The sequence below is a fragment of the Pteropus alecto genome, unplaced genomic scaffold (genome assembly GCF_000325575.1).
Source record: "Pteropus alecto unplaced genomic scaffold, ASM32557v1 scaffold8, whole genome shotgun sequence".
Lineage (NCBI taxonomy): Eukaryota > Metazoa > Chordata > Mammalia > Chiroptera > Pteropodidae > Pteropus > Pteropus alecto.
In genome coordinates, this window is record NW_006494609.1 from 18,450,375 (window position 1) to 18,473,297 (window position 22,923).

At 38.4% G+C, this 22,923-nt stretch overlaps 1 protein-coding gene across 3 annotated transcripts in view; it reads right to left on the minus strand.

Moving 5' to 3' along the window:
* Nucleotides 1-242: 242 nt before the first annotated feature.
* Nucleotides 243-22,923, minus strand: part of ATG2B (autophagy related 2B) — a 56,563-nt gene continuing 33,882 nt past the window's right edge. Inside the window, exons 29-43 of one of the 3 annotated variants that reach the window (XM_015599684.2) lie at nucleotides 21,296-21,437; nucleotides 19,429-19,631; nucleotides 18,224-18,450; nucleotides 17,132-17,240; nucleotides 16,167-16,361; nucleotides 15,395-15,496; nucleotides 10,167-10,245; nucleotides 9,642-9,849; nucleotides 7,176-7,245; nucleotides 6,725-6,807; nucleotides 5,921-6,042; nucleotides 5,538-5,692; nucleotides 4,728-4,877; nucleotides 1,264-1,526; nucleotides 243-989 (exon numbers count right to left, since the gene is read on the minus strand). In XM_015599684.2, coding sequence (XP_015455170.1) covers nucleotides 1,296-1,526; nucleotides 4,728-4,877; nucleotides 5,538-5,692; nucleotides 5,921-6,042; nucleotides 6,725-6,807; nucleotides 7,176-7,245; nucleotides 9,642-9,849; nucleotides 10,167-10,245; nucleotides 15,395-15,496; nucleotides 16,167-16,361; nucleotides 17,132-17,240; nucleotides 18,224-18,450; nucleotides 19,429-19,631; nucleotides 21,296-21,437 — 2,076 coding nt within the window. In that variant the 3' untranslated portion in view covers nucleotides 243-989; nucleotides 1,264-1,295. Of the gene's footprint in view, nucleotides 1,527-4,727; nucleotides 4,878-5,537; nucleotides 5,693-5,920; nucleotides 6,043-6,724; nucleotides 6,808-7,175; nucleotides 7,246-7,692; nucleotides 7,873-9,641; nucleotides 9,850-10,166; nucleotides 10,246-15,394; nucleotides 15,497-16,166; nucleotides 16,362-17,131; nucleotides 17,241-18,223; nucleotides 18,451-19,428; nucleotides 19,632-21,295; nucleotides 21,438-22,923 lie in introns of those variants that run through there. The other 2 variants (XM_025041956.1, XM_025041957.1) reach the window with 2 other exon arrangements.

Genomic DNA, 22,923 nt, shown 5'->3' on the forward strand with positions numbered 1-22,923 from the left:
CTCTCACCAGGCAACTTTCAACAGCGGATGCCAAGTCCTCATCTCCTTTCTGCCAGATCAATCTAAAGGCAGAGGCTGAGGTCCTGCGAGCAACCTCCCTCCGACTCCTAGGGAATGGCTTACTTGGTATTAACCAGAGTCCATTCTGAGATGGTATTCCCAAGCATCTCGGAAAAAATCATAGTACTGCATCTATGAATATGCTCTAAGAAAAGCAAAATATTCATGGAAGCATAAAACAATTTTACCTTTAAATAAAAATACTTTATTCATCATTCCTGACAGGTTATCAAAATGTACATTGTTAACCAAGTAAAAACGGTACTTCAAAATAACTGACTAGGGCATATTCGGAGGATTTTTGGTTAATTTTAAAAGAGTAAAAACCACTTCCAATCTCCCTTTCCACACATTCCTCACAAGCTTGCACTACACCTGTTTAAAATCGAACATATAAACAATTATATGGGCCCCAGTTCATTATAGAATGCACATTTTCATTTACAATTAAAATAAATGGAAGTTACTACGTGGGAGTTACCTTCGTCAAAAACTTTCAGACTTACTCTATTTTGTGTAACTTTGTAAATCACATAAAGACAGCACATGACACGTATTAATCTAAACACACACACACACACACACACACACACACACGATAAAGTGCAACACAACAGCAGAACATGTCTACAACGCTCACGTCCTCCAACGCCCCCAGGAGGATTTTCCGGGTAACCGGAAATAATGCTGTTCCCAGGTGCGTGACACTCAATCCAACAGACTGGGTGACTTATTCCTCACTGATATTTATTTTGAAAATCCTATTTGCTTTGCTTCCCCTGTGGCTTCTATCTCTCATTTTCCATGAAAGTTTCGAAGCTGTGATTCTTTTTGAACCTTGAGAAAAATCGACTCCTCGGAGCAACATAAACGATGCTTTCAAAGTGCTCGGATGATTCTGAGCACGCCGTACTGTAAAAGGTTTCCATCTGTAACAGGAAGAACTATAGTCATTTCAATAAAAGCAAGAATTCCGCTAACGTGGCAGCAAATGCTATAAGGATTTCTGACACCAGCCACTAAACCTTTCTACAGGCAAGTGCCAAACTAGCCCTGAAACATTAGAAGTTTGGTTGCACATTGTTGTGATATTAAATTATTTAACTAAGAAATGCTTTTGTTCCTGAGATGAGCACAACAGGATTAAATGAGTTCCCCCTAACGCTGCCCACGGGACACTCCGCTGCTCAGTCCCAGCCTCACTAGCTTCGGAAGAGTCGTGTCTAGAGTATCAGTCAGTCTTCCCCACGGCGCCATTTCTGGGACTCGTCTTGCCGAACATCTGGTCTAATCTGGTTTCTCATGCCACCTAACACGTTTGCAGTCGCTTCGGTGGCGACGATCAGAGGTTTCACCACCGCCGGGGGGATCTGGCGCAAGACTTCACCCACGGCACCGGTGACCCCTCTGCTCTCGTGCTCTCGAGCTGCGGTCTCGTAGAGGGTGTGAGCCGTGTCTGTGATGCCCTGGAAGGGGGGACGGGAGACAGGGAGTGAATTCCTGGTCAGAAAACCCCTAAATGATTCTGTAACGCGCACGTCGGTGGACTTAACATTATGTTTGTGACTAGACCAAAAAGAAACTGCTTTGGAGATAGCCCAGGAAAATCGTTTTTCTGAAAAAATTCTAATTACAAGGACGAGAGGCGATAATTATGATTTCGTATTTTGTTGTCACACATGCAGAAAATGTGGCTAAACCACGATTTCACATGGAAAAGCTTACAGAAGGATTTAATGATCGAAGAGTAGCTTTGCTGGCACTATTTACCATTCTAGTTAAATCAAACTTAGCAAACAAAGCTTCTGGAGTAAATATAATCACTAAAGGCATATGGTGACAGTTCCTCTGATTCAACTGTAACAAGAAAACCTAATTCTATTAAGCTCTAGAATATTATTTAATTAGTTTTAAGTTACTGGCTACGTATGAGAAAAGATAACTGTGAAACATTCAATTAAGATAAAGGGCTAAACGGAACATTTTACTGGATTAAGTAGAGAAAACTCTGAGAACATAAAGCAGGAACATTTTTAATAATTAGAAACAAAGCTTCTGTAGCATTTTTCCTCTTCCTTAAAACTGCCTACCGTTAAAATAATCATGACTGCAAAGCTTTAAGGCTGAATATATAAACATGTAGGTCAAGCCAAAGTGGTCAAACTTCACACATGACTTTCGAATCTCTACCATCTAACTCTGAAGTGTCTCACGGGACAAGAGGCACTGTGTCACTGTGACCATCTCAGTGAAGGCACAGCGCACGGAGCTTTGGGCTCTCTGGGGAAATCTAGGAACCCTGTCCTAACCCAGAATCTAGCCATCATTCTGACAAGCTAACCAGAGTGCCATCTCAACCCAACATGGCAGGCAAAAACATGTAGTACCATCGATGGAATACGGTACAGAAGAACTAAAAAAATGTAAGTGCTATTTTTAAAACTGCCTATAAGAGCCAATAAGTGAAACCGTGAATACAGTGAAGAAAATGCATACAATTTATACATTTGCCACATCCTCCTCCTCCCCCCTCTCCCAGCGCAGCTCCCTAACCCGCAAACAATAAGAGGGTATTAGTCTGTTATAATATAATGATCACCACCACCTACTCTGGAGACAACAGAAGTAAATACAAATCTCAGCTTCATCGCTAAGCTGTGTGACCTCAGACAAGTCCTTTAAATGGGAGAATTAAAATACTGTGGTGGTGTTTGAATTAAAACAAATTAACACACCCAAAGGGCTTGGTACAGCTTAGCAGGTACTAAGTGTTCATTAAATAATTCCCAAGTCACCACCTTACATCCTCCCGACTACCACAGAACAGAATTACAGACAGCAGGGGTGAGCAAACTTTCTCTATAAAGGGCCAGATGGTCTTTGTTGTTTGTTCTTTTTTTTTTTTTTCACAATCCTCTGAAACTGTAAAACTCATTATAGGTCCATACAAAAGCAATCATGGGCCAGACCTGGCCTGCAAGCTATAGTTTGCTGACCTCTGACCTAAAGGATGAGCCTATCTGTGAAACACATGGGATGTTTTCTCTTGATCTTTGAGTTATGAAAAAGAAGAAGTAGTATTTATCACCATTTAGGAACCTCTATTTTAAAAGCTTCTGATACAGAATTCCGATTCAGTCTAATCAGGCACACCCTACCATCTCAATCCATGCTTCCTGTTCTCCCCTCCCTTCATTCTGCACAGGAGCAATTTCACAGAAAGAGAACTAAACATGAGACCCGATACCCGGGTTCCAGTCCTGGCTCCATTACTCTTCCTGCTGGGCCTGTCTCCTCCTCTGAGTGAGGAATGCCACCTATCTTTAAGGGTTACTGTACACACAGCACAAAATAAGCACACAGACACTTATTTTAAACTGAATTCAGGTAAAAGTAGGCAAGCGTTATGCAAACTGCACAGTGCTGCATATCCAAGAGCTATTATATACCCTGCTGTCAACCCGCCCTGCTACGTCTCGAACCCCGGGACCGGTTTCACAAACCTGACTTCTCACATGTCTACTGATAACTGGCCCAGTCCTGGCATCTGTAGGAAGAGGTCTGACTGGTAATCATCTTTCTTTACTCTCCTGATTAAATCTCGTTTTGAGAAAGGTGACCAGTGGTCTTGCCTTCATTTATCCACTAATACATTTCTGGGGGCCCCCTCAGTGGTCTTCCTACCACCGAGGCCACTTCTGTCAGGCACAAGACTGACCCAGGCACTTCCGCCCATCAAGACATCCTGGGGAAAAGATCGTTAATGAAATCCTAACACACAAATCAATCCTAAGTAAAATGACCTCCAACATTGTGCCGTATCAAAAAGAATGTCAAAAAAGATTAACACAGGGGATGACCCTGACGATGGCCTTAAAGAACCAGGGTTCACTGGTGCCACTAAAGTGCAATGTGGCGATGTTTAATAAACGTCAAGATTCAAGTACTTACACATCACCACGTCCACTCTTAACACCTTCTTGCACATATGAACAAAGAGACATTCCTATGGTGGTGTTTTAGAGAAAAAAATGGAAACTAACTGTCCACCAACAGGAAAATAAATAAATTATGCTATATTCACACAATGAAATACTAGAAAAGAGTTTAAATTAGATCTACATACATTGACATGGATATTTCTTGAAAGACATAAGTTACAAAATGACACATATAATATGATGCCGTTTACATAACTTTTAAAACACAGTATGTTTTGCTTATGAATGTGTAGGTGTATAATAAAAGTATAAAAAACGTGTACAGAAAAATCCGTGCCACTTTCAGCACAGTAGAGGCAGGGCCATGAGATCATGGTGAGTAATTTACCTAAAAAGTTGTTATTTAAACAAATCTGGGGTAAATACATCGAAGCATAAACATGTGTTGGGTCCAGCCAGCACGCACTGGTGTCTGGTCTCATATCCCTGCTTGCTCTGCAGGGACAGTGACCCGCCCTTCCCACTGGGTCCCTGCCCTCCTGGGAGCCCACTGGCCACACCGCGGCCTCTGCTCTTACCTCATGCAGACACCGCACCTGCTGTTGGTGGCAGTTCCCAGCCACGCCCAGGGGTTTTGGGGAACAAATGCCACCAACAGAGGGCTCTTCGGGTGAAAGCCAGGAAAGCTGGGGGCTGGCACTGGCTTATCCGCCCAAGTACACCTACCTCCTTCACGACACTGTAGGCCTTGGCCACGCCTTCCCGCAGGTCCACCGGCTGGTGGGCTAACCGGTGATGAGGGAACCTTCTGATCCTCTTAGGTTCGATAGAAAGGGTCCCTGGAGACACCATGTCATAAGCAGTCTCTGCCGCCGCCTGGGTCATTTTACCAGAAAGCAGAAATGAGTCAGAAGGCAGTCTGGAGTCTCAGGCTCCAGTAGGGCGCCTCCCACAGAGACTGAGGAAGAGCAGAGGGTCTCCCGCACCTCACACGGCTCTTCCGCAGGGTTTGAGTTCTCTACGGGATTTATTATGTTTATAATAAGAACATTAAAGTGTACATTAAAAATTTACTATCTGGATTGACCTTATTTTTTTCTGTCTCTTCTCTGTCCTCTCAGAACATCCTCCAACTTACCAAGTTAGTCAAGAACGCACAGTCTGGATAAGGTCAACTGGACCTTAATATAGCAAACCTTAACACAACTCCTATTTGTCTGTAATGCTTTCTTTACATCTACCTATGACCTTTTCACATAAATGTGGTGAAATCAATCCTTGGCTACCTTAATGGCTATAATGGACCTGAAGCAGGCAAACGAATTTGACACTGTATTCCACTGCTTCATTCTACTAATTATTTAATACTGGATAGCTAAGCAATTAAAAAAGCATGACGTTAAATCATTACGAATAAAATATCTATTCTCAACATTTTGTATATTCTCACAGTATCATTTTAAAAACAAAATAACCCAACTGTTTGACAACAGCTCATCCTCCTTATGTAGATTCAGGTTGTCCGTGGAAAGATACCTGTATAGTTTGAACCATCCTGTTGGTGAGTTCCAGAGCAGCCATGGCTGTTGAGGTGCCGAAGGAGGCAGCGCCTCTCTGAAATCCCCTGACGATGCGACCATCCTTCCGGTACTGCTCTATTGGTAACCAGACCAAGTCCCTCAGGCCTTGCACTAGAACAATAGTCAACACACAGCAGTCAACAAGAGGGCCGGAGCTCTGATCTCTGCTAGCATCCAACCGCAGAAATGGGAGGTAAAGTTCTGTGTGTATGACTACAGATGTAGGTTTTCTAAAAAGATGGTCCTCACTTAGACTCAAAGGCATCCATACCCCAAAAGGGTTCAACATCACTAATCGGGCAACTTAAATATGTTTTGATTTAAAAAAAAAAACCTCACCTAATTGTACTAGTGAGTGCATAGGCCCAACGCCTCCCAGGATCCCTGGCAGCTGGTTCTTCTTTATGTCAGTGAGCCATTCGGTGATTGCATATGAGAATAATTTGTCAACACCTAGCAAACTAGAGCAAATGATTATTAGTATATAGGAAAAATAATTTTACAGTTTTAGATAAGTTTGAGGGATTTTCTTAGTTGAGACAAAAGAAAATTTACAATTTACAAACAAAATATTATAGATGTTCAATCTGAATATATACACACATACAAATGTATACACATGTATATGTAATTGTATATGTATATATATAATTGTGTATATAATTGTAAATGTATACAAATGTATACAAATATATATGTAATCCAACTGTAATGTTAATAATGTCTACAAGGCTTAGGTAATATGTATAACTGTGGTTTTCCACTCTTCTTATTTCTTGAACATCTAAAGCTCTGGCATAGGATAAACTCAACATCGATTGCCATATGGTTCTTAGCTACTAAAAACCATTCATTACCTTCTGAACTTCCAGTCTTTTCACTAAACTGATTTACAACTTTAGGAAATTATAAAAAATATAATTATAGCTGGTTTTGAAAAATACTACTTGTCAAGCTACTTCTACTCTCTCAGAATAAAAACTAGCCCCTAATCAGTAAGGATCCTCTAAAAATGAGCTCTCAGTAGACAATACTGTAAAAGAATTAAATTATGTATGCTTTCTAAGGAAATTCAATTTTTAATTTGTTGTAAACAAATTTTAGTTACTACACCTTAAAGCTTCATATAATAAATCAACTTACCCGTGGCGATAGAAAAGCCTCTTCAACTTTAGTTCAGAGCAGTTTAACTGGGCCAGACCAATCAAAATCCCAGCTAATGTACCCTTTAAAATTGAAAAAGGCCAGATTAGTATGTAAACTGAGAGGCTCAATGTTTAAAATAGTTTTATTTGAGAAAGTCAAAGCGATATTCACTAATGAAGCTGAAACACTTAAAAATATTTGCAGCAAAAAAAAAAAAATACATACTTATTAATACGTATGACCCAATTTATATCAAATTTCACTCATGCGTTCTTAAGCAAATAATATTTAATTTACTTTAAAAATAGAATTAAATTTTAATATCTTGTACTTCATTTCAAATATCTACGTAAAACTATAACAGAAAAAGTTGTTTTTTTTAATTGAGTTCATCAAGAAAACAAATTGAGAATATTTTGTAGAATATATTTGTACAAAGTTTCCAAACCTGATCCATTGAGACATGTTTGCCATGATAATCAAGTCGAATAGGAACTTCTGAGGTGAATCTAAATTCTCTGAAGAAAAAGAAAGAAGGCAGTTATTTATATTTAAAATTACTAATAAAGTTACATATAAACTAATTTATTCAACTGGAGAATGAAAATAAGACCAAAAAAAATAATAACAATGTGAATATCTTAAGGCCTAAATAAAACAGATTGTCTTTTAGCTCTACCTTTTCTAAACTTAATATAACTAAACTGATGTTGTCTTACGATTGTATTTATTTTACTATACTTAAATTTTCTCACAAAAACTTTTTCTTGGTTTACTAAATAATGTTTATCTTAGAAAAATTTATTCTAGCAAATATTCTCAATCCATACAGAGAACAAATGAATAAAAGCAACCTTCAAGATCAAGCAAACCAAATAACATAACCATTACTGAGAAGTAAAAAAAAAAAATGAAATTAGGTATTTTTTAGTTCCATCACAAAGCTGAAACAGCCAGAAAAAATGAACATGAATCCCAGTTTTACCAGTTATGTGAGATGCGATCATGGGCCAGTTACTTAAACTCTCTGAGCCTAAATGTCTTCATCAATAAATTTTCCATGCCATTTACACTGGTGAATTTTGGTGAGCATTCTTGAAATTAACGTTTGTAAACAGGATATCGACACACAAATATTGGGAATTCTGTGAGAATGAAATTATAATGATACGGTGATGGTATACATCAAACAAAAGGAGCTGGCTTCCAAAAGCTAGACTGTAACGCATTTTTTTCTACAGAATTAATGTTAGTGATTTTATCCTAAGCCATCCCACAAAGACCACCTAACCTACACCAAAGTGGACATGCTGTGTTCGCATCCATCACACAGCAGCCTGGGGTCCTAGGCCCTTCCTCATCTTCCACACATTCATCTCCGTTTGGTTCTCTGGGCAACAGCCCTCGACACCTGCCGCTTCCTTTCTCACTCTTTTTTTTCTCCATGGCACATAACAGAACAAATCATATATTTTAATTAAATAGGAATTTTTCTCTACTCTGTTCACTGTGCTTAAAATGTGGCGTGCATATGGTAAGTGTTCAACAACTATTTGTTGAATAAATAAATGTTGAATAAACGTTGGAGGGGTGACTACTAGGCCATCACTCGGAAAATGCACTGTCTCGGCCATTAACTAATTGTGTGATCCTAAGCAAGTCACCTCGCCTCTGGAATGAACTTCCTCACCTGTGACGTGAGTAATTTGGACAACATCACTGATTACCACCCCAGGAGCTTTTGAGAGTGGAAACAGAAATCTGTAAACTATTTCAAATAGTCTAATGAAAAAAATAAACGCTTACCTAGGTAAGTAAATAAGGTTACACAAGCTGAAAATTTCTGTTTTCAGGTCAGACTTTTAACAATTCAAGTTTTTATATACTGGTTATCCAGTGCTTATAAAAACCAAATTGGTAATTTATATGTGATTAATATAAAATGAAAATTCAAATTATTACTTAGGATACACAATTTTTGTGGTAGAAAAAAATTTTTAATAAAAATATCAATGTGGGAAAATAATAAAAGAGGTTCTTCTTTTGTGATGGAAAGGTTCAGAACCACCAGATACCTACTGTCCCAAGATCTTTCCAATTCTGTTATTTTTTTCTATCTTTCATCAACATACAGAGATTTAAAACATGAAAAACACTTTAAAATAGTTATATTGCCTACTATGGGCCAAAGTCTAACCTCAGAACTTAGAGGGAAAGATAGAATTTGAGACCATTGATGTCTATGGAAGAGGAGCACAGAAAACCAAGAAAGGTAGCTAACTGTCACTCATAACACAGTGGCACTGACCTTCATCTTCTCTCCTTCCAACAGAGCCAAGGCTCCATGCCTACCACCAAGGGTTGGGATAGAAAGAAAATGGCATGAATGAATGGGTCTGAAACAAGGGATAAACCCCAATGTGTAAGCAGCTAGCCAAAGCGGCTGGGCAGTAGTCGCAGCGCACAGTGACAGAGGGGACCTGGGTTTCCTGATAGTGCTGACGTAGCCAAGGAGGGAAGGGTCAGGAAAGACACAGCAGTGATGGAGGAGGACAAAGAAAACTAGATGGAAAAATTTCCATAATGAAAAAGAGAGAAATGCTGCAGCTGAGGTGGCTAAAGGAAGAGGAAAAGGACCGCCTGGTATTAGGCGCAGAGGGAAAAAGAAGCTAAGAAAAAAAAGTAAACTCCTACCACAGAGTCGAGAGATGACTCCTCAACACCAGGGCTTACTGTGGGTACATGAGAGGTGCAAGTGGGGAGGGACCTCATATGAATAAATACACCAGATGATTACACGGCAGTACAAAGAAAAGCCGATGGAACCTCATGAATATCTGTACACAAACGCGTCAAATCACAATCTTCAAAACTCTAAATTAACTTCATTTGTTACCAAAATTAAATGATTTACCTAAAAAACACAGGCTGATCACTAAATGACTCTTCTTCAGCTGAGAACTCCTTCTGCTCCTCCCCGTTAACCACTTCCGCTGAATTGGCACTATCATTTTGGGAAGGTTGCTTTGGCCCAGGGAAAGAAAGAACTAGATTTGGCTCCTTTGAGGTACTTAAATGCCTTGGCAAACTGCAGGTGACATCAGCTCCAGGAGACTTTTTAACTGAAAATGTAATGTGTACGTTTGAAAAATTAGGTAGGCTTCCTTACAGCAACCATTTAAATCAATCTAGATTTACCTTGTTTTGCTACATTTCATTTAATAAACACAATTAATACTACAGAGAAAACTGACTTCCACCTTTTAAATTACTAGTTTTACATAAATTACATTTGCATAATTTAACAAAAATAAACACAGAACATATTTATATAAATAAGAATAAAGACTGTATAAGTGCATTCTCAAAAAGGCTTCATAACCATCAAAATCAATCCAAGTACTTGTTATAGACTTTTTGAACTACACATATTTAGTACCTTCTGGATCTGGAGTCATTAGAAGCTCTACTTCTGTAGAAAGACTTGTGAAGAAATCCTTCAGGAAAAACAAGGCATCCTAAAATTAAGAGATGTAATTATAAGTAATATGGGGGGAAGTATATCTATTTCTAAAACTATGTTAAAAGTCTAAAGTCTGTATCTATTTCTAAAGTATGTTAAAGTCTCAAATTTTACTCATTATTCATATATGGCTATAATTCATCGAGTCCTCTGTCAGGCATTGCTCCTGTTCTTTCTCTTTCTCTCTCTCTCTCACACACACCCCCTCTTGGTAAGTCTCACAAGTCTATGAGAAAACTAATTTATAGATGCGAAAATGAAGACATGGAGAAGTTAAAAATTTACATAGCTATTTCTAAATCAAAGGACACTTTTGTTTTCTGAGCAATACAGCATTCTCATTTGACACAAGTTCTTATTCTGCATTCGTAGCAGTAATATTGTAACAGCAGCTAGCACGCCCTGCATACTTACGTGTGCCTTAAACGTTCTTAATGTCTTATTTCTACCTTTAACACTATGTAATATCGCCTTAATACATTTTCTTCATTGAACACGATATTCAAAATAAAAATTAAATAAAATCATCCACTCAATGTGGCCTCTCCTAAAATATAATTACAAACAAAAATGTACGAATCTGTCTCGATGTTATATATACAAACCACATTTCCTGTTATAAGCAACTTCATTTTTCCTACCTCACTCAAACTGACAAATCCATTTTGGAAAGAATAAGAAAATTAAATTCTTGAGCCTGTTCTTTCTTACCCTTCCCTTCGATTTAAAAAAATTCTAAATACTGAACCAAAATGCAACGGGAAGGTCCAATATAAAGTCTACTATTTGGTAACACACCAAAAGTTTGCCTGGCAAGTCCAAAGATCTGATGAACTACTGACCACATTTATCAGAAGTGTAAGTGATGGAAATCAGAAAGGTATTTTTCTAGGTAACAGGACATATGGGAGACTGAGGAATAGAACTGAAGAACCAGCAGGAAGTTTCAACAGGATTAAAAATATTCTGGTTCTTGCAGAAGGATAGTGGGTTCATGAATTGTTTGTTATATCATTATGCTTTACACATATATGTATATTTTATAAATTATTTACAACATACACATTTATTACATATTACTACATATACATACCAAATAGTACATGTTAATAAAATGTTAAAGTTAATAGTATATAAAATGTTATTCTTTGGCCACTAGATGGTGATATTTTAATGCTATAAATGTTTTGACACCATGACTGCATTAAAAAAAAAATTATAGAAAATTCCAGGTATAAATGTATTCTTAAAAAACGAAAGACTAAAGAGACAGTGGTTTTTAATCCATTTTCTACAAATGCACAAAACAACAAAAGAATACTAATTATCAGCTTTTCAAAATGTTCTCAGAATTTTTTATTTTGGTATTTATGCTAAACTGTTTTAAAACCAGCAACACAGTGACAGTTCACAAAAGAAAATATACAAATGGTGAATAAGCACATGAAAAGATGCTCAGGATCACTAGTCTTCGGGAAATCCAAATTAAGACCTCAATGATCACTAAGTAAAACAGCTCAAATGAAAAAGACCACAGCAACACTCACAGGTCACTGGTAGGAATATACAATGGTACAACCACCATGGAAACCGTCTGGCACTTCTTATGACAGTTAAACACACATCTACCTTATGGCCCAGAAATTCTGTTTATAATACCCAAGAAAAATGAAAACGTATGTCCTTAAAAAGACTTGTACACAAATTTTATAACAGCTTTAGTCATAAGAGCCAAGAAGAAGAAAATCTAAATGTAAATAAATGAGTAAATGGATAAATTGTGGTATATCCATACAATGAAATCAGACTGCTGATACGTGCCTCAACACAGGTGAATCTCACAGACACGATGTTGAGGACAGGAAGCCAGATACAATTCCACTTATGCGAAGTCGTGGAATGCGAAAAGTCAATCTCTGGTGGTGGAAATGACATCAGTGACTGCTTTGGGCAGTGGAGACTGACTACATTGTAGGGGACTTTGTGGGTACAGAAAATGTTCTATATATTTCAATTAGTATATGTACTGGTCAAGCTCAAACTGTACACCTAAAATCTGTACATTTTATTATATGCAATTTATACCTCAATACGAACAACTTTTTTACACTTTAAAAAATTTGTTATTATGTATACTCAACTATGACCATCAAACAGTTATTTCTAGCTTTAAGGTCTTATGACAGAGGATATTAACAGTGCAATATGACTTAAAGTGTTAAAAAGAAAGACTTCTGGTGCCCTACACAGGCAATTAAGGAGTGATGCTGAAAGCCCACGGAGTGCAAAGTGGTCCTGCCACACGGACCTCATTTCCAGCCTCAGCTGAGCATGGACTTCTCTTATCTGAATGTCCTTCTCTTATCTGAATGTCCTTACATCTCATCTCACAATCTGAGTTAGGCCCTCAACATCTTTACAAAACTCTGAACGTAGCTAACTCACCACATTCCGTAAGGCCTGCTCAAGTGTCGCCTCCTCCAGAAAGCCTTTCCTGATCACCGCTCAATCTTCCCAACTCCCAGCCTGGCTTAGGAGCCCTCTTCTGGCGTGGGCAGATCATCCTACGCCTAACTTTATCACTTGGACGCACCACAGGTGTTAAGTCATGTTCGATGCTGGTCTCCCCACTGCACAGAGACCCTTGAGGATGAAATGTTTCTTCATCTTTGCATCCCCGGCATCCTAGTACAGAACCCGGGACGAGGCTGGCACTCAGCAAATGATTTGGAATCAATGCATCTTCCCTGCACAGATTTCCAGGCAGTACGACACTAAACTAGGCTGGGGCAGTCAGGAGATCTGGCCCATTCGTGCTTCTGTCTCAAACTGCCTAGTTCATGACCTTCGCCACCTATTTACGCCCAGCCCCTAGATGGAAACCATTCCATCTGCCTAGTGTCCTGCCTACCCTGCAGGCACACTGAACCTTGCAGGCAACTGCACTGGACTTCAACAGCAACGCAGCTTTTTAACTCATTTCCCGTTTGCCCCGAGAATACTTGCTGGTGACACTGGTGGCTGCAGCCTTTACCTCGAGATAATTTGTGAGTTACAGTCCTAACATTACCCCCAAAGTCTGCCACAAAATATCTTGCTATTATTATTTTCACATAGCTCTAGTATACCGATATAGTCTTTGGAAAAAATGACATCATTCTATTTACAGCATTTTGTGTTTAGTCGTGGTATTTTCATTTATAAAATATAATAACTGTCAATCACTGAAAACGTCAAATCCTAGAAAACATAGTAATTACACGCATAATGTTAAATTAACACTGGCGGCGAGCTGCATCTTTTTTCTAAATGAGCAAAGGGTTAAAAACATGAGAAAACAAAGTGTGGCTTTCGTATTCACTGTCTATGACCCAGTGAAGAGAAATAAAGGCAGAGATATACTTGGTAAGAAAAATACTACTCAAAGCATTATCAGTCATCAACTGATTACTTTTAAAAAAGAATGAAGAACTCAAACATTTGGTTTCCTATTTGCTATCTCAAAATACAGTGTGTCAATCTTAGAAAATGCAAACCGAAAAGGATTTCTCATACGGTAACAGATTTCGCTAAGGCTTACACATTTGTAGCCTGGCTTTGTTCTCCTAGTTTTCTCATCTTGGGGAATTATTTCCCATTCCTCCTCAGCTTAGTCATAATATTTATTTCCCTGACTGTTTTCTCTAAGATTAATGGTTTCCCTTTTAAAATCATAATTTTTTATAGTTCTAAAGAAGAAATTAAGCTCAATATTAAAGAAAAAGTCTATTAAAGAAAATTGGACTTGCTAAATCTGGTAAAACTGTATTATAAAGATGGATCTTGCTCAAATTCTTGCTCTCATGTGATTTCCACAGATCAAATTCCCCATAAATCCTTCATCATATTCCTACTAGGCCAATGTATGGATAAATTAAAATATGGGTATCAAAAGATATTCTCATAATGAGAAAGCATAAATCTAAAGTACTCATTGGTAAGTCTGATCCAGCTCAGAAGCTACAAATATTAAAGTTTTGCTAAACTTCTGTGCTTCACTATATATTTTCTCTGAGATTTTTTTTTTACAATATTATTTAAGCTTATTTCTGAAGTATCTGTTACTTATTTAAATCAGTCTTCATTGAGTCGACATTATTCAGTCAATTTTAAAGTGAACAAATAACAACTCACACATATCCTGCTTCCAAACCAGAATGCACACCAATATAAGGTATAAAAGGAGAGTTTTATTTCAAAAGCAGATTTTTAAAACATCATGTTTTCTTCAGGTGATATATGATTCAGTTTTAACAATTTTGATTGTTGTGTGTCACACACCAAACTAAACATTTTACATACACTAGTCTCATTTAATCCTTCTTACTTAAAAAATGATGCTACATGTATTACTATTTCTTCCTTTTATCAATGAAGAAACTGAGGCTCGGAGAAGTTAAGTAACAGCCAAAGCCACACTACTAGCAGAGAGAACTGGGACTTAACCCAGGTCTGACCCCAGGCCTATGCCCCTCGCCCCACACTGCACCCCTATGTACCATCGTATTTCCATATGCCATGAATCCAGTTTGGAGAAGAGGGACCAATTACGTTTTAAACATCTCTCTGCAAAGCAAAATCCAGAATAATTTGATTGGATGCTTGTCAGAATGTGAGAAAGTACGTTTCTTTATGTCTTTCCATAAATCTCTGTTGTTTGTGACCTGTTTAGGTGCCAATTTACAAATTTGTCATTTTACCCAGGGCAGAAGAAATTCTCTTCCAGGTGCTGAGACACAATCCTTTATATCTTTGAATCATATATTTGAGAGATTCTTTTAATACTCTCTGAAAACACCTGCACATCTGCATTAGGAGTATGTACACAAGAATAAGAGAGAATGAGAAGCAGGTTCACATGCTATGTCACATAGACAAAGAATAAGAGACTGGAGAAAATAATCTAAGAACTTTTACTCACCGATAGTTCAGACTCCAAATGCCTAATGAATTTGCCCTGTTCTTCACCAGCAGAAGACTTGCTTTAATTATTCAACTTTCATAAAAGTTTAATAATAATAAACATATAATTCAACTGAATCAGATTTCCCATTCTGGGATATATATTTCATCATAATCCCGTGAATTATGTTTGCAGTACAAACCTGGTCAATATTGAGGCGAAGTGGCATTAGTGACACTCTTAGGCAGCACTCTTGTGGTGACCGGCCAGACTCTGGACGAACGTGTAAGGCTTTAACTGTCAACTACAAATAAGAAAGAGAAAAACATGTTTTCCCCAATGATATTATGACCTTGTTTTCATTTTAAAAAGGAAAAACAAAAAAAGCGGGGGGCGGGGGCGGTTCCATTTCGATTCCCTATGTTAGAACAAAGAGTGGGGTTGTTTACCCTCTTTCTTCAAAAGCCTATATCAAAATTTTGGGTCACATACTGCCTAAAGAACCTGATGAAAGATATGGATTCTTTTTAGAGGAAAAAAATGCATATAATATATGTGCCATCTCAAAGGAGTTTGCTTAGCCCTGAAGCTAACCTATAGCCTGTCTTCCAAAGACAGCCGCTATGCCATTTCCTCCCGTTAAGTCCTGACCGAATCATTTCTATTTCACTCAAATTTAAAGTGTTAGAAATCTGAACACCTCTGGCAATACCAAATCTTTTGAGTAGATCACTGTGGACTTCTGGGTTCCCTCGGTTTTTATTATATTGGCAATTATAGATAATGGAATCTAGAAGTGACATGCAAAATAATTTTTAAAACATACAACTTTAAGGAGCGTATTTAAAAGAAATTTACATACTAAATTTAGAAAAAATATCCAGTGATTTTACCCAATCTAAATGTTCTGCAGTTAGATATAATAAAAACACTTTTCTAAATCTCACGTAACAAAAAACACTTTTAAATCTTACCATGTTGGAATGAGCTTTCCGAGGCATTTCTTTACTGCAGTACAGATACAAAAACTTATTCATTTGTGATGTTGCCAGCCGGTCCCGAATTTCGAGGTCTTGCACAATGAACGCCTGCCGAGAGACAGGGCACTCCGAGAGGCTGGAATTGCGCCCTGGCTGGCATGGGGGGTAGACCTCATGCTGGAACTTCACCTTCGCAGACAAGGAGAAGGGGGCACAGAGCAATCATTACATTTCATTTAAACTAGATCTTCTCTTTACGATGCAAAACACCACATTTTTGAAATCGCAGCTTTCGATTCCACTTTCAGAGAATAACGTAACACTCCATTTGTTCACTTATTTATTGATCTTTGTGTACTCTACCACACAAGGATAAACTTGACTGACATTTATTTGACCTTGGGAAAATCCCTGTCCTTTTCAAGCAAACCCTCAATAGGAATCAGACATAAAATTATCATCCTGCATTTCTTTGAAACTGTTTGAAAATCCATCAGTGGAAGCAGATTCAAGTTCTAAGGAGGGCAAGGATACAATTAAACAGATGGAACTGGCATTCACCATTAATATTTCCACATTAAGCACCCCAATACATGACACGCTGACAGAATTAAATGCAGATAATGTTGATGGCAGCCCAGCCTTACTGGTCCCTAGACGTTCAGAGGACCTGACACATGTGTGATCCCACAGCCTGCCTTCCCCACATAGATACCTCAGGGCAGTGGTCCTCCAAGTGTGGTCCTGGGAAAGTAGGATCAGAATCACATGAGACTCATTAAAAATGCAAATTCGTGAGACCCACCTCAGACCTACTGAATCAGAAACTTTGGGGCCCAGCACCCTTTGTTTTAACAAGCCCTCGAGGGGATTCTGATGCTTGCTCAGGGGAGGGGCACTAATGAACCCCACTAACGCCCCTACTTCAGTGCAATTTTCCTTTCAAAATGCCATCTTACCTTGCTTAACTGTATTTCCATTAAAAAATCATGGTTTCTTCCTTTTCCCCCACATACCATATTACGTCCATGTCTTGTGGGTGTGTGAGAAGGTGAACTGTGGGGACTACTATAAATTAAAAACAAAAAACAAAAAACCCTTTGTTAAAAGAATATTCAAAGAAAGGCAATGAATGACATCAAGAAAAACAGAAAATGAGATTACAGAACTGTCAAAACGCTGTCACAAACCGTATGACTACAAATCAAAACTGCATCTTTTATACTTTGGAGACACTGAGAATATGAATTTTATTGTTGCCATTACGACAAGCATCTGCTTGCTAAACAGAAAAATCTAACTATGACGTCGGTGTTCACATCGAGGAGAGATTTGGACATGAGACCTCCTGACAAGTTCCTTATTACTTTGGGAACCCCATATAGTCAGAGTACAAGTCCTAGAAATCTCAATGAATACAAAAAAGAATTCCAGTAAACTCGAAATTTTTAAAAATCACTACAATGCTGTGCAAAGGTTACCGCACTGTGGAGCCTTCAACCCCAGCCTGCCCTGCGAGAACGCCGCCCCACCACACCTGGTCCGCGACCCTCCCCTCCCCCGCCCCCACCGCCTCCTCTGGCACTACCAAGCAACGCGCTCGTTCAAGGAGCATGTCAAGAGCATCGCCGCCTCTGCTTGGTGCCCAGCTGGATGCTGGGGATTTGGCCCTACATGCTCCCTGCCTCCTGATGCGCACACGGCACCTCGCGGCCTTCATCTGTTCACATAACTATCTCTCCCTTTTGAACTGAGGGCAGGGTCTGGACCGCATTTGTTTTAGAGAAGGTGCCTAACAGGCTCTGGCATGTGGTGGGCACATGAAAATTTTGCTGAATGGAAACCACTTAAGTCACCACATTTTAGTAAATTACAAACACCGCAAATAAGTTTACAAAATGGAAAACTTTTAACACTAACATTTAAAGAGTAACAGTTAAATTAGTTTTTAATATTACTTTATCAATAATTCTTAAAATGATAATCACTATGTATTTTCTATGAAAAGAACATATTGCCTGTCAAATAAACTTATGCAGAAATTAACTTACATATGACTTTTAGCTGGAGAAGTAGGAGGAGCTGTTCCGAAGTCCTTTCCGCCATAAAGATGCCAAACTAGAGAGACTTCTTTAACAACATAGCGAATTACAGGAATGGGAAAGTGTACCGGGGCTCTGCCCGTCTCTGTCTTCTTAACAGGCAGGCTAAAGTAATTCTCTCTTATCACGATTGCATCATCGACCATTATTTTTACAACTGGTTCTTCTTCCTTTTCCTAAAATAAAGAAACAGGTAAACACATCCTGTCTCGCCTCAAACCAATCACTGATTATGCTGCATATCTCACGGGGATTTTTAAATTCGGCATTCTTTTTAGTAATTTCAATACATAACATGAGATAAGTACAGACATAATTCACATAAAATATTCTGCATTATTAACCACAACATGGACTCTCTTTCTGTTCTGTGTAAATCACTCCATAAGAATTTTTTATAGTCTACAATTTGGCCTTTACCATTTGATTGACAATAAAAAGGCACAGATTTAGTGTGCATGGGTGTGCACGTGCTGCGTGTCTGTGTAGTACTCTTTAATTCAAACTCAATACTGCATCTCAAATCTGATATACTTCATATTGACTCGATTATCATGTTGCTAATAATGAGCTTATCCTGAATTTGACTGCTTTTATGTTTTTAATTTCCCAAACCTGCTATAATAAATACACTCACATCACATCTGGCACTTTAATACATATATATGCCAAATGATTCATTTTGAATGGGTTTCGATTCCAGTACCAACCCTTAACCATTTTGGTTAGTAAACTGTGGATTCATTAAATCCAGACCATGCTTTTTAAACATGAGCATAACTCTAAAATGGAAATAACATATCGACCAACCATCAGCCCTCACGCAAACCACATCTTACCTTCCCACTTCCTGGACTAGTAACTCCACGCTGCTCTCCTTTCTGCTGCTGAATTTCATACCCTGAAGAGTTATCTTACTACACACATCTGTAGTTCAATAATCTATGCAGGATATTTTGCAAATATATAAAATTCTTCTGAGTCTCTGAGAGATGCCCCACAGAAATAGTAAAGTATAACATTTACGAAGCATTAACAGTAAATTCTGAACTATCAAGAGTTGACAAAATCTAAAGAATCTTTTTCATGTACTCTTTGAGCAACTCGATGTGTAACACTATCTTAAAGCCTCAATTATATTACCAATTTATTACCTGAATGGTTGCTCTTGGTGCAAAAAGAATGCAAAAGTCATCGTTTTCAGTGGGCGCACCTGTCATCACGTCACCAATCAAGTGGTGGGTAAATGAGGAGTAAGTGGGGCCAGGCTCCTGGGGCACATTCCCACTCTCATCTGGAAACAGGAAGAGGTCTGAACAACATGGCTCCTGAGTGTGAGATTTTTCATCCAAAACACCTAGGTAAAAAGATTACAGCATTCAGATTTGGTATGTTTCGAAACATCAACAATAACAATTAGTCAGATACACATTATATGAGTGCTTTCGCCTGCAATACCTTTCTTCTTACAATTACCTCTGACTACTAATAAGACTAATAAGTTTGAAGTTCTCTAAGAAATGCGTAAACGAGGATCTCACGAAGTTAACAGTCTCCCCTTAGCTACTCGCATCAGAGCAGCTCAGGAATTCAGCAGCAGCCGGTCAGCACTGACTGGAGTTTGGTTTCAGCCAGAACTTCACAGTGACAGTTCTGACTGGGTGGGGCTCTGGAAGAAATTTCTTGGACAATACTGCAGAGGGAAGGGAAACAGGAGACACCCCGCAGGGCTTCATCTAAAAGGACAGGAAATCTCTGCGGACAGAGGGGGTGGCGGAAATAGCTGCCGAGCACGTCTTCAAGTAACTCCCAGCCACAAAAAGACTACTTCTTGGGGTGCTGGATACCCACAAGGGACACCTGTTCTCGGGTAGCTCTCTCAATGTGAAGTCCAGAAAAAGCATGCACGTGCACCAAAATCTCTTTTATACATTTATATTACACACTAGATTCACAAGTCTTTCTCCATTCAGTCATTCAAACCAAACACTGTGATATGGACTGAGAACGCTAAGATGAATAAACTGACATTTTAGCCTCAAGAGGCTCACAGACAAGATTTTAAATACTTCTGTGGCTGCACCTTGAACTTACACATCCTTATAAGTGCCCAGTACCTAGTACAGAATCATGTATATTGAAGCTGCTCAGTAAACAGTCAATATTCTTTCTCATATATGTAGGTTAGCTGCTAACGTTAATTACAAATACTGTGATACATAGGAAGCTAAAGGTTCCCATTTGCTTCTTTAGTTCTAATTTATTCTAAATTAGAATGAAAGCAACATTTAATGTTAAACTTTTATAATACTATAAACTATTTTTTTAAATTAAGACTAACAATATATAGAAATAACTACATTTATCCAATTAGAAAACAAATATTTTTCAGATAGATGCTTCAAGAAATTTAGATGCTTCCACTCGGTTTTCAAGGCTTCCGGCCCATCCAACTTCATAGTCTAATTCTTTTCACCAAAATGGAACTTTGTTCCAGGAACAGCCTGAGCTGCTGGATGATAAAGGCTCATGCATGCCTTTGTCTCAGCCTCTGCTAATGTTAATGATCTTGCCAAGATTATCTTCTCTCCCCCCTCTCCATACCTAAGTCCACCTTCTAAAGCCAAATCATCTCACTTTCACTAAAGTCTAATGAATCAATTCCAATCCTTTCAGACCAGGAGAGTATGAAACATGTTCTGAAGTGTTTTCTATTTTATCGTTTCTGAATCATTTTAAGTACTAGCGTCAGTTTGCTTAGTGCTAGTTTGTTTTACTAAACCATAAGCTACCAGAAAACATAAGTTTTGTCTTCCACTTTCTCTGTGTCCCCACCACACCCTGGCTAGTGTTATTTATCTACCAGACACTCAGTAAACACAAGATGATTGACTAATAAACATCCACCAAAACTCAGGCTTTAATAAGTTACTTATTGAAGACTTTATAAGCACACAAATAATATAAGCTTTGACTACAACAACATCAGTGCTTCCAGCAAGAAGTCCCGGTCAGTCTCACCATTAGACTGTGGTTTCACAGACGAAGTGGCTTGGTGCACGTCAATCTCCTCCATAGCGTCACTCATCAAATCTCGTAAAATTTGTTGATCTGCTTCAGGAAGTACTGGACCTCGTGAGGATGACCGACCACTGGAATCCACCTACAGTTAAAAAAAAAAACTAATTACAAATAAATGAAACTGTTCTAAAAGCAAACTCTTTAACATTATTTTGTCCTAGAAATATACTACATTTTATAGAAACACCAGAAAAAGGAACAAATTCATTTTTCTATGTTCTACCTAGCAGCTGTTACATTTTCATCTTAAGTTTTTAGAATCATCATCACCCAACAACTACTGGCAAATAGAAATAAATGTGTCATCCCCTCAAAACCAGCACAGGAAAGTGGGATCTTGAAGAGGCAATGCATTAGAAGGGAGGGAAAGTGGAAAACACAGCAGGAGAGTTGGGGGAGAGGGGGTCTTGCTCTGTAAAGTCTGATCTGCTCAAATCTGCTGGCTACAACAGCTTTCACACTTTTGAGACAAAGTCACTGCAGGCCCGAGCCTCATTTCTTGGAATGAATAGATACGTTATAACAGTAGAGGGCGTACACAAAACGAGAAAGCCACCAAACAGTGATTCACGGGGTTCAATTCCAGCACTGAGGCTTAACCATTTTGGTTAATGATCTATGGATTCAGTAAACCCAAATCATGCTTTTTAAATGTGAGCAGGACTCTAAAATGGAAAGATCCAATTTGAAAGAGATAATTTAAAACAACTTTTAATAAACTGGAGAATGTTCCCGAAAAGAGAATAAACAGAAAGGGAGGATGGGTCATAAATCACCTTATCAGTGAGATGGCATCAGCAATAACGAATCAAAAGCAGAAGTGTAATGCAAATGAAGTGTAAGACCATCCTTAAGGAAAGCAATGCAAGGCCAGTCAGACCCGTACTAGAGGATCCGGAACCTAAGGGCACTGAGAATTCTGTTCACCGAAGAGGTGACGAATAAGAATGAAAACACAATGAAAAAGTAAAAAATGCTAAACAAATGGGATGTTGTTCTATCTGGACATGAGAGACAGCAGAGAGGTGACACTTGGCGACATAAGAAAGCACTGAACCAGGAATCAAAATATCTGGGTTTTGTTGCTGTTTCTGCTACTGAATAGGGCAAACTGCCTAAATTCTCTGGGTTTTAACTTATTCATCTATAAAACAGAGATAATAATCTTTAAGCTATGCATCACACTGGGTTAAAGAAAATCATATATGAAAATTATACTGAAAACTAGACAGTAGAACAGATAACCAACATGTAGGATAATATTATATAAATGTCTTCTGGTAATAATACTAACACCTGCCATCTATCTTCTCTTAGCATTTTACATACAACTTTCATATACCAAGCTCTTACATGACAAATGTTTTCTTTCTTCCCTAAAGAGAGATTAAAATAACTTAAGTCTGGGAAAAAGTATTATGCTGGTTGAGAAGATTAATGTTCCGAAACAACATCGAAGAGTTGAATGATTTTCCAAAGAAGTCCATGGAATCACCTTTCCAGACCCATCGCTCTGAAGGTAAAGCATAGATGGGTGATTTTTCAGTTTCTTTTCTATCTATGGCTGT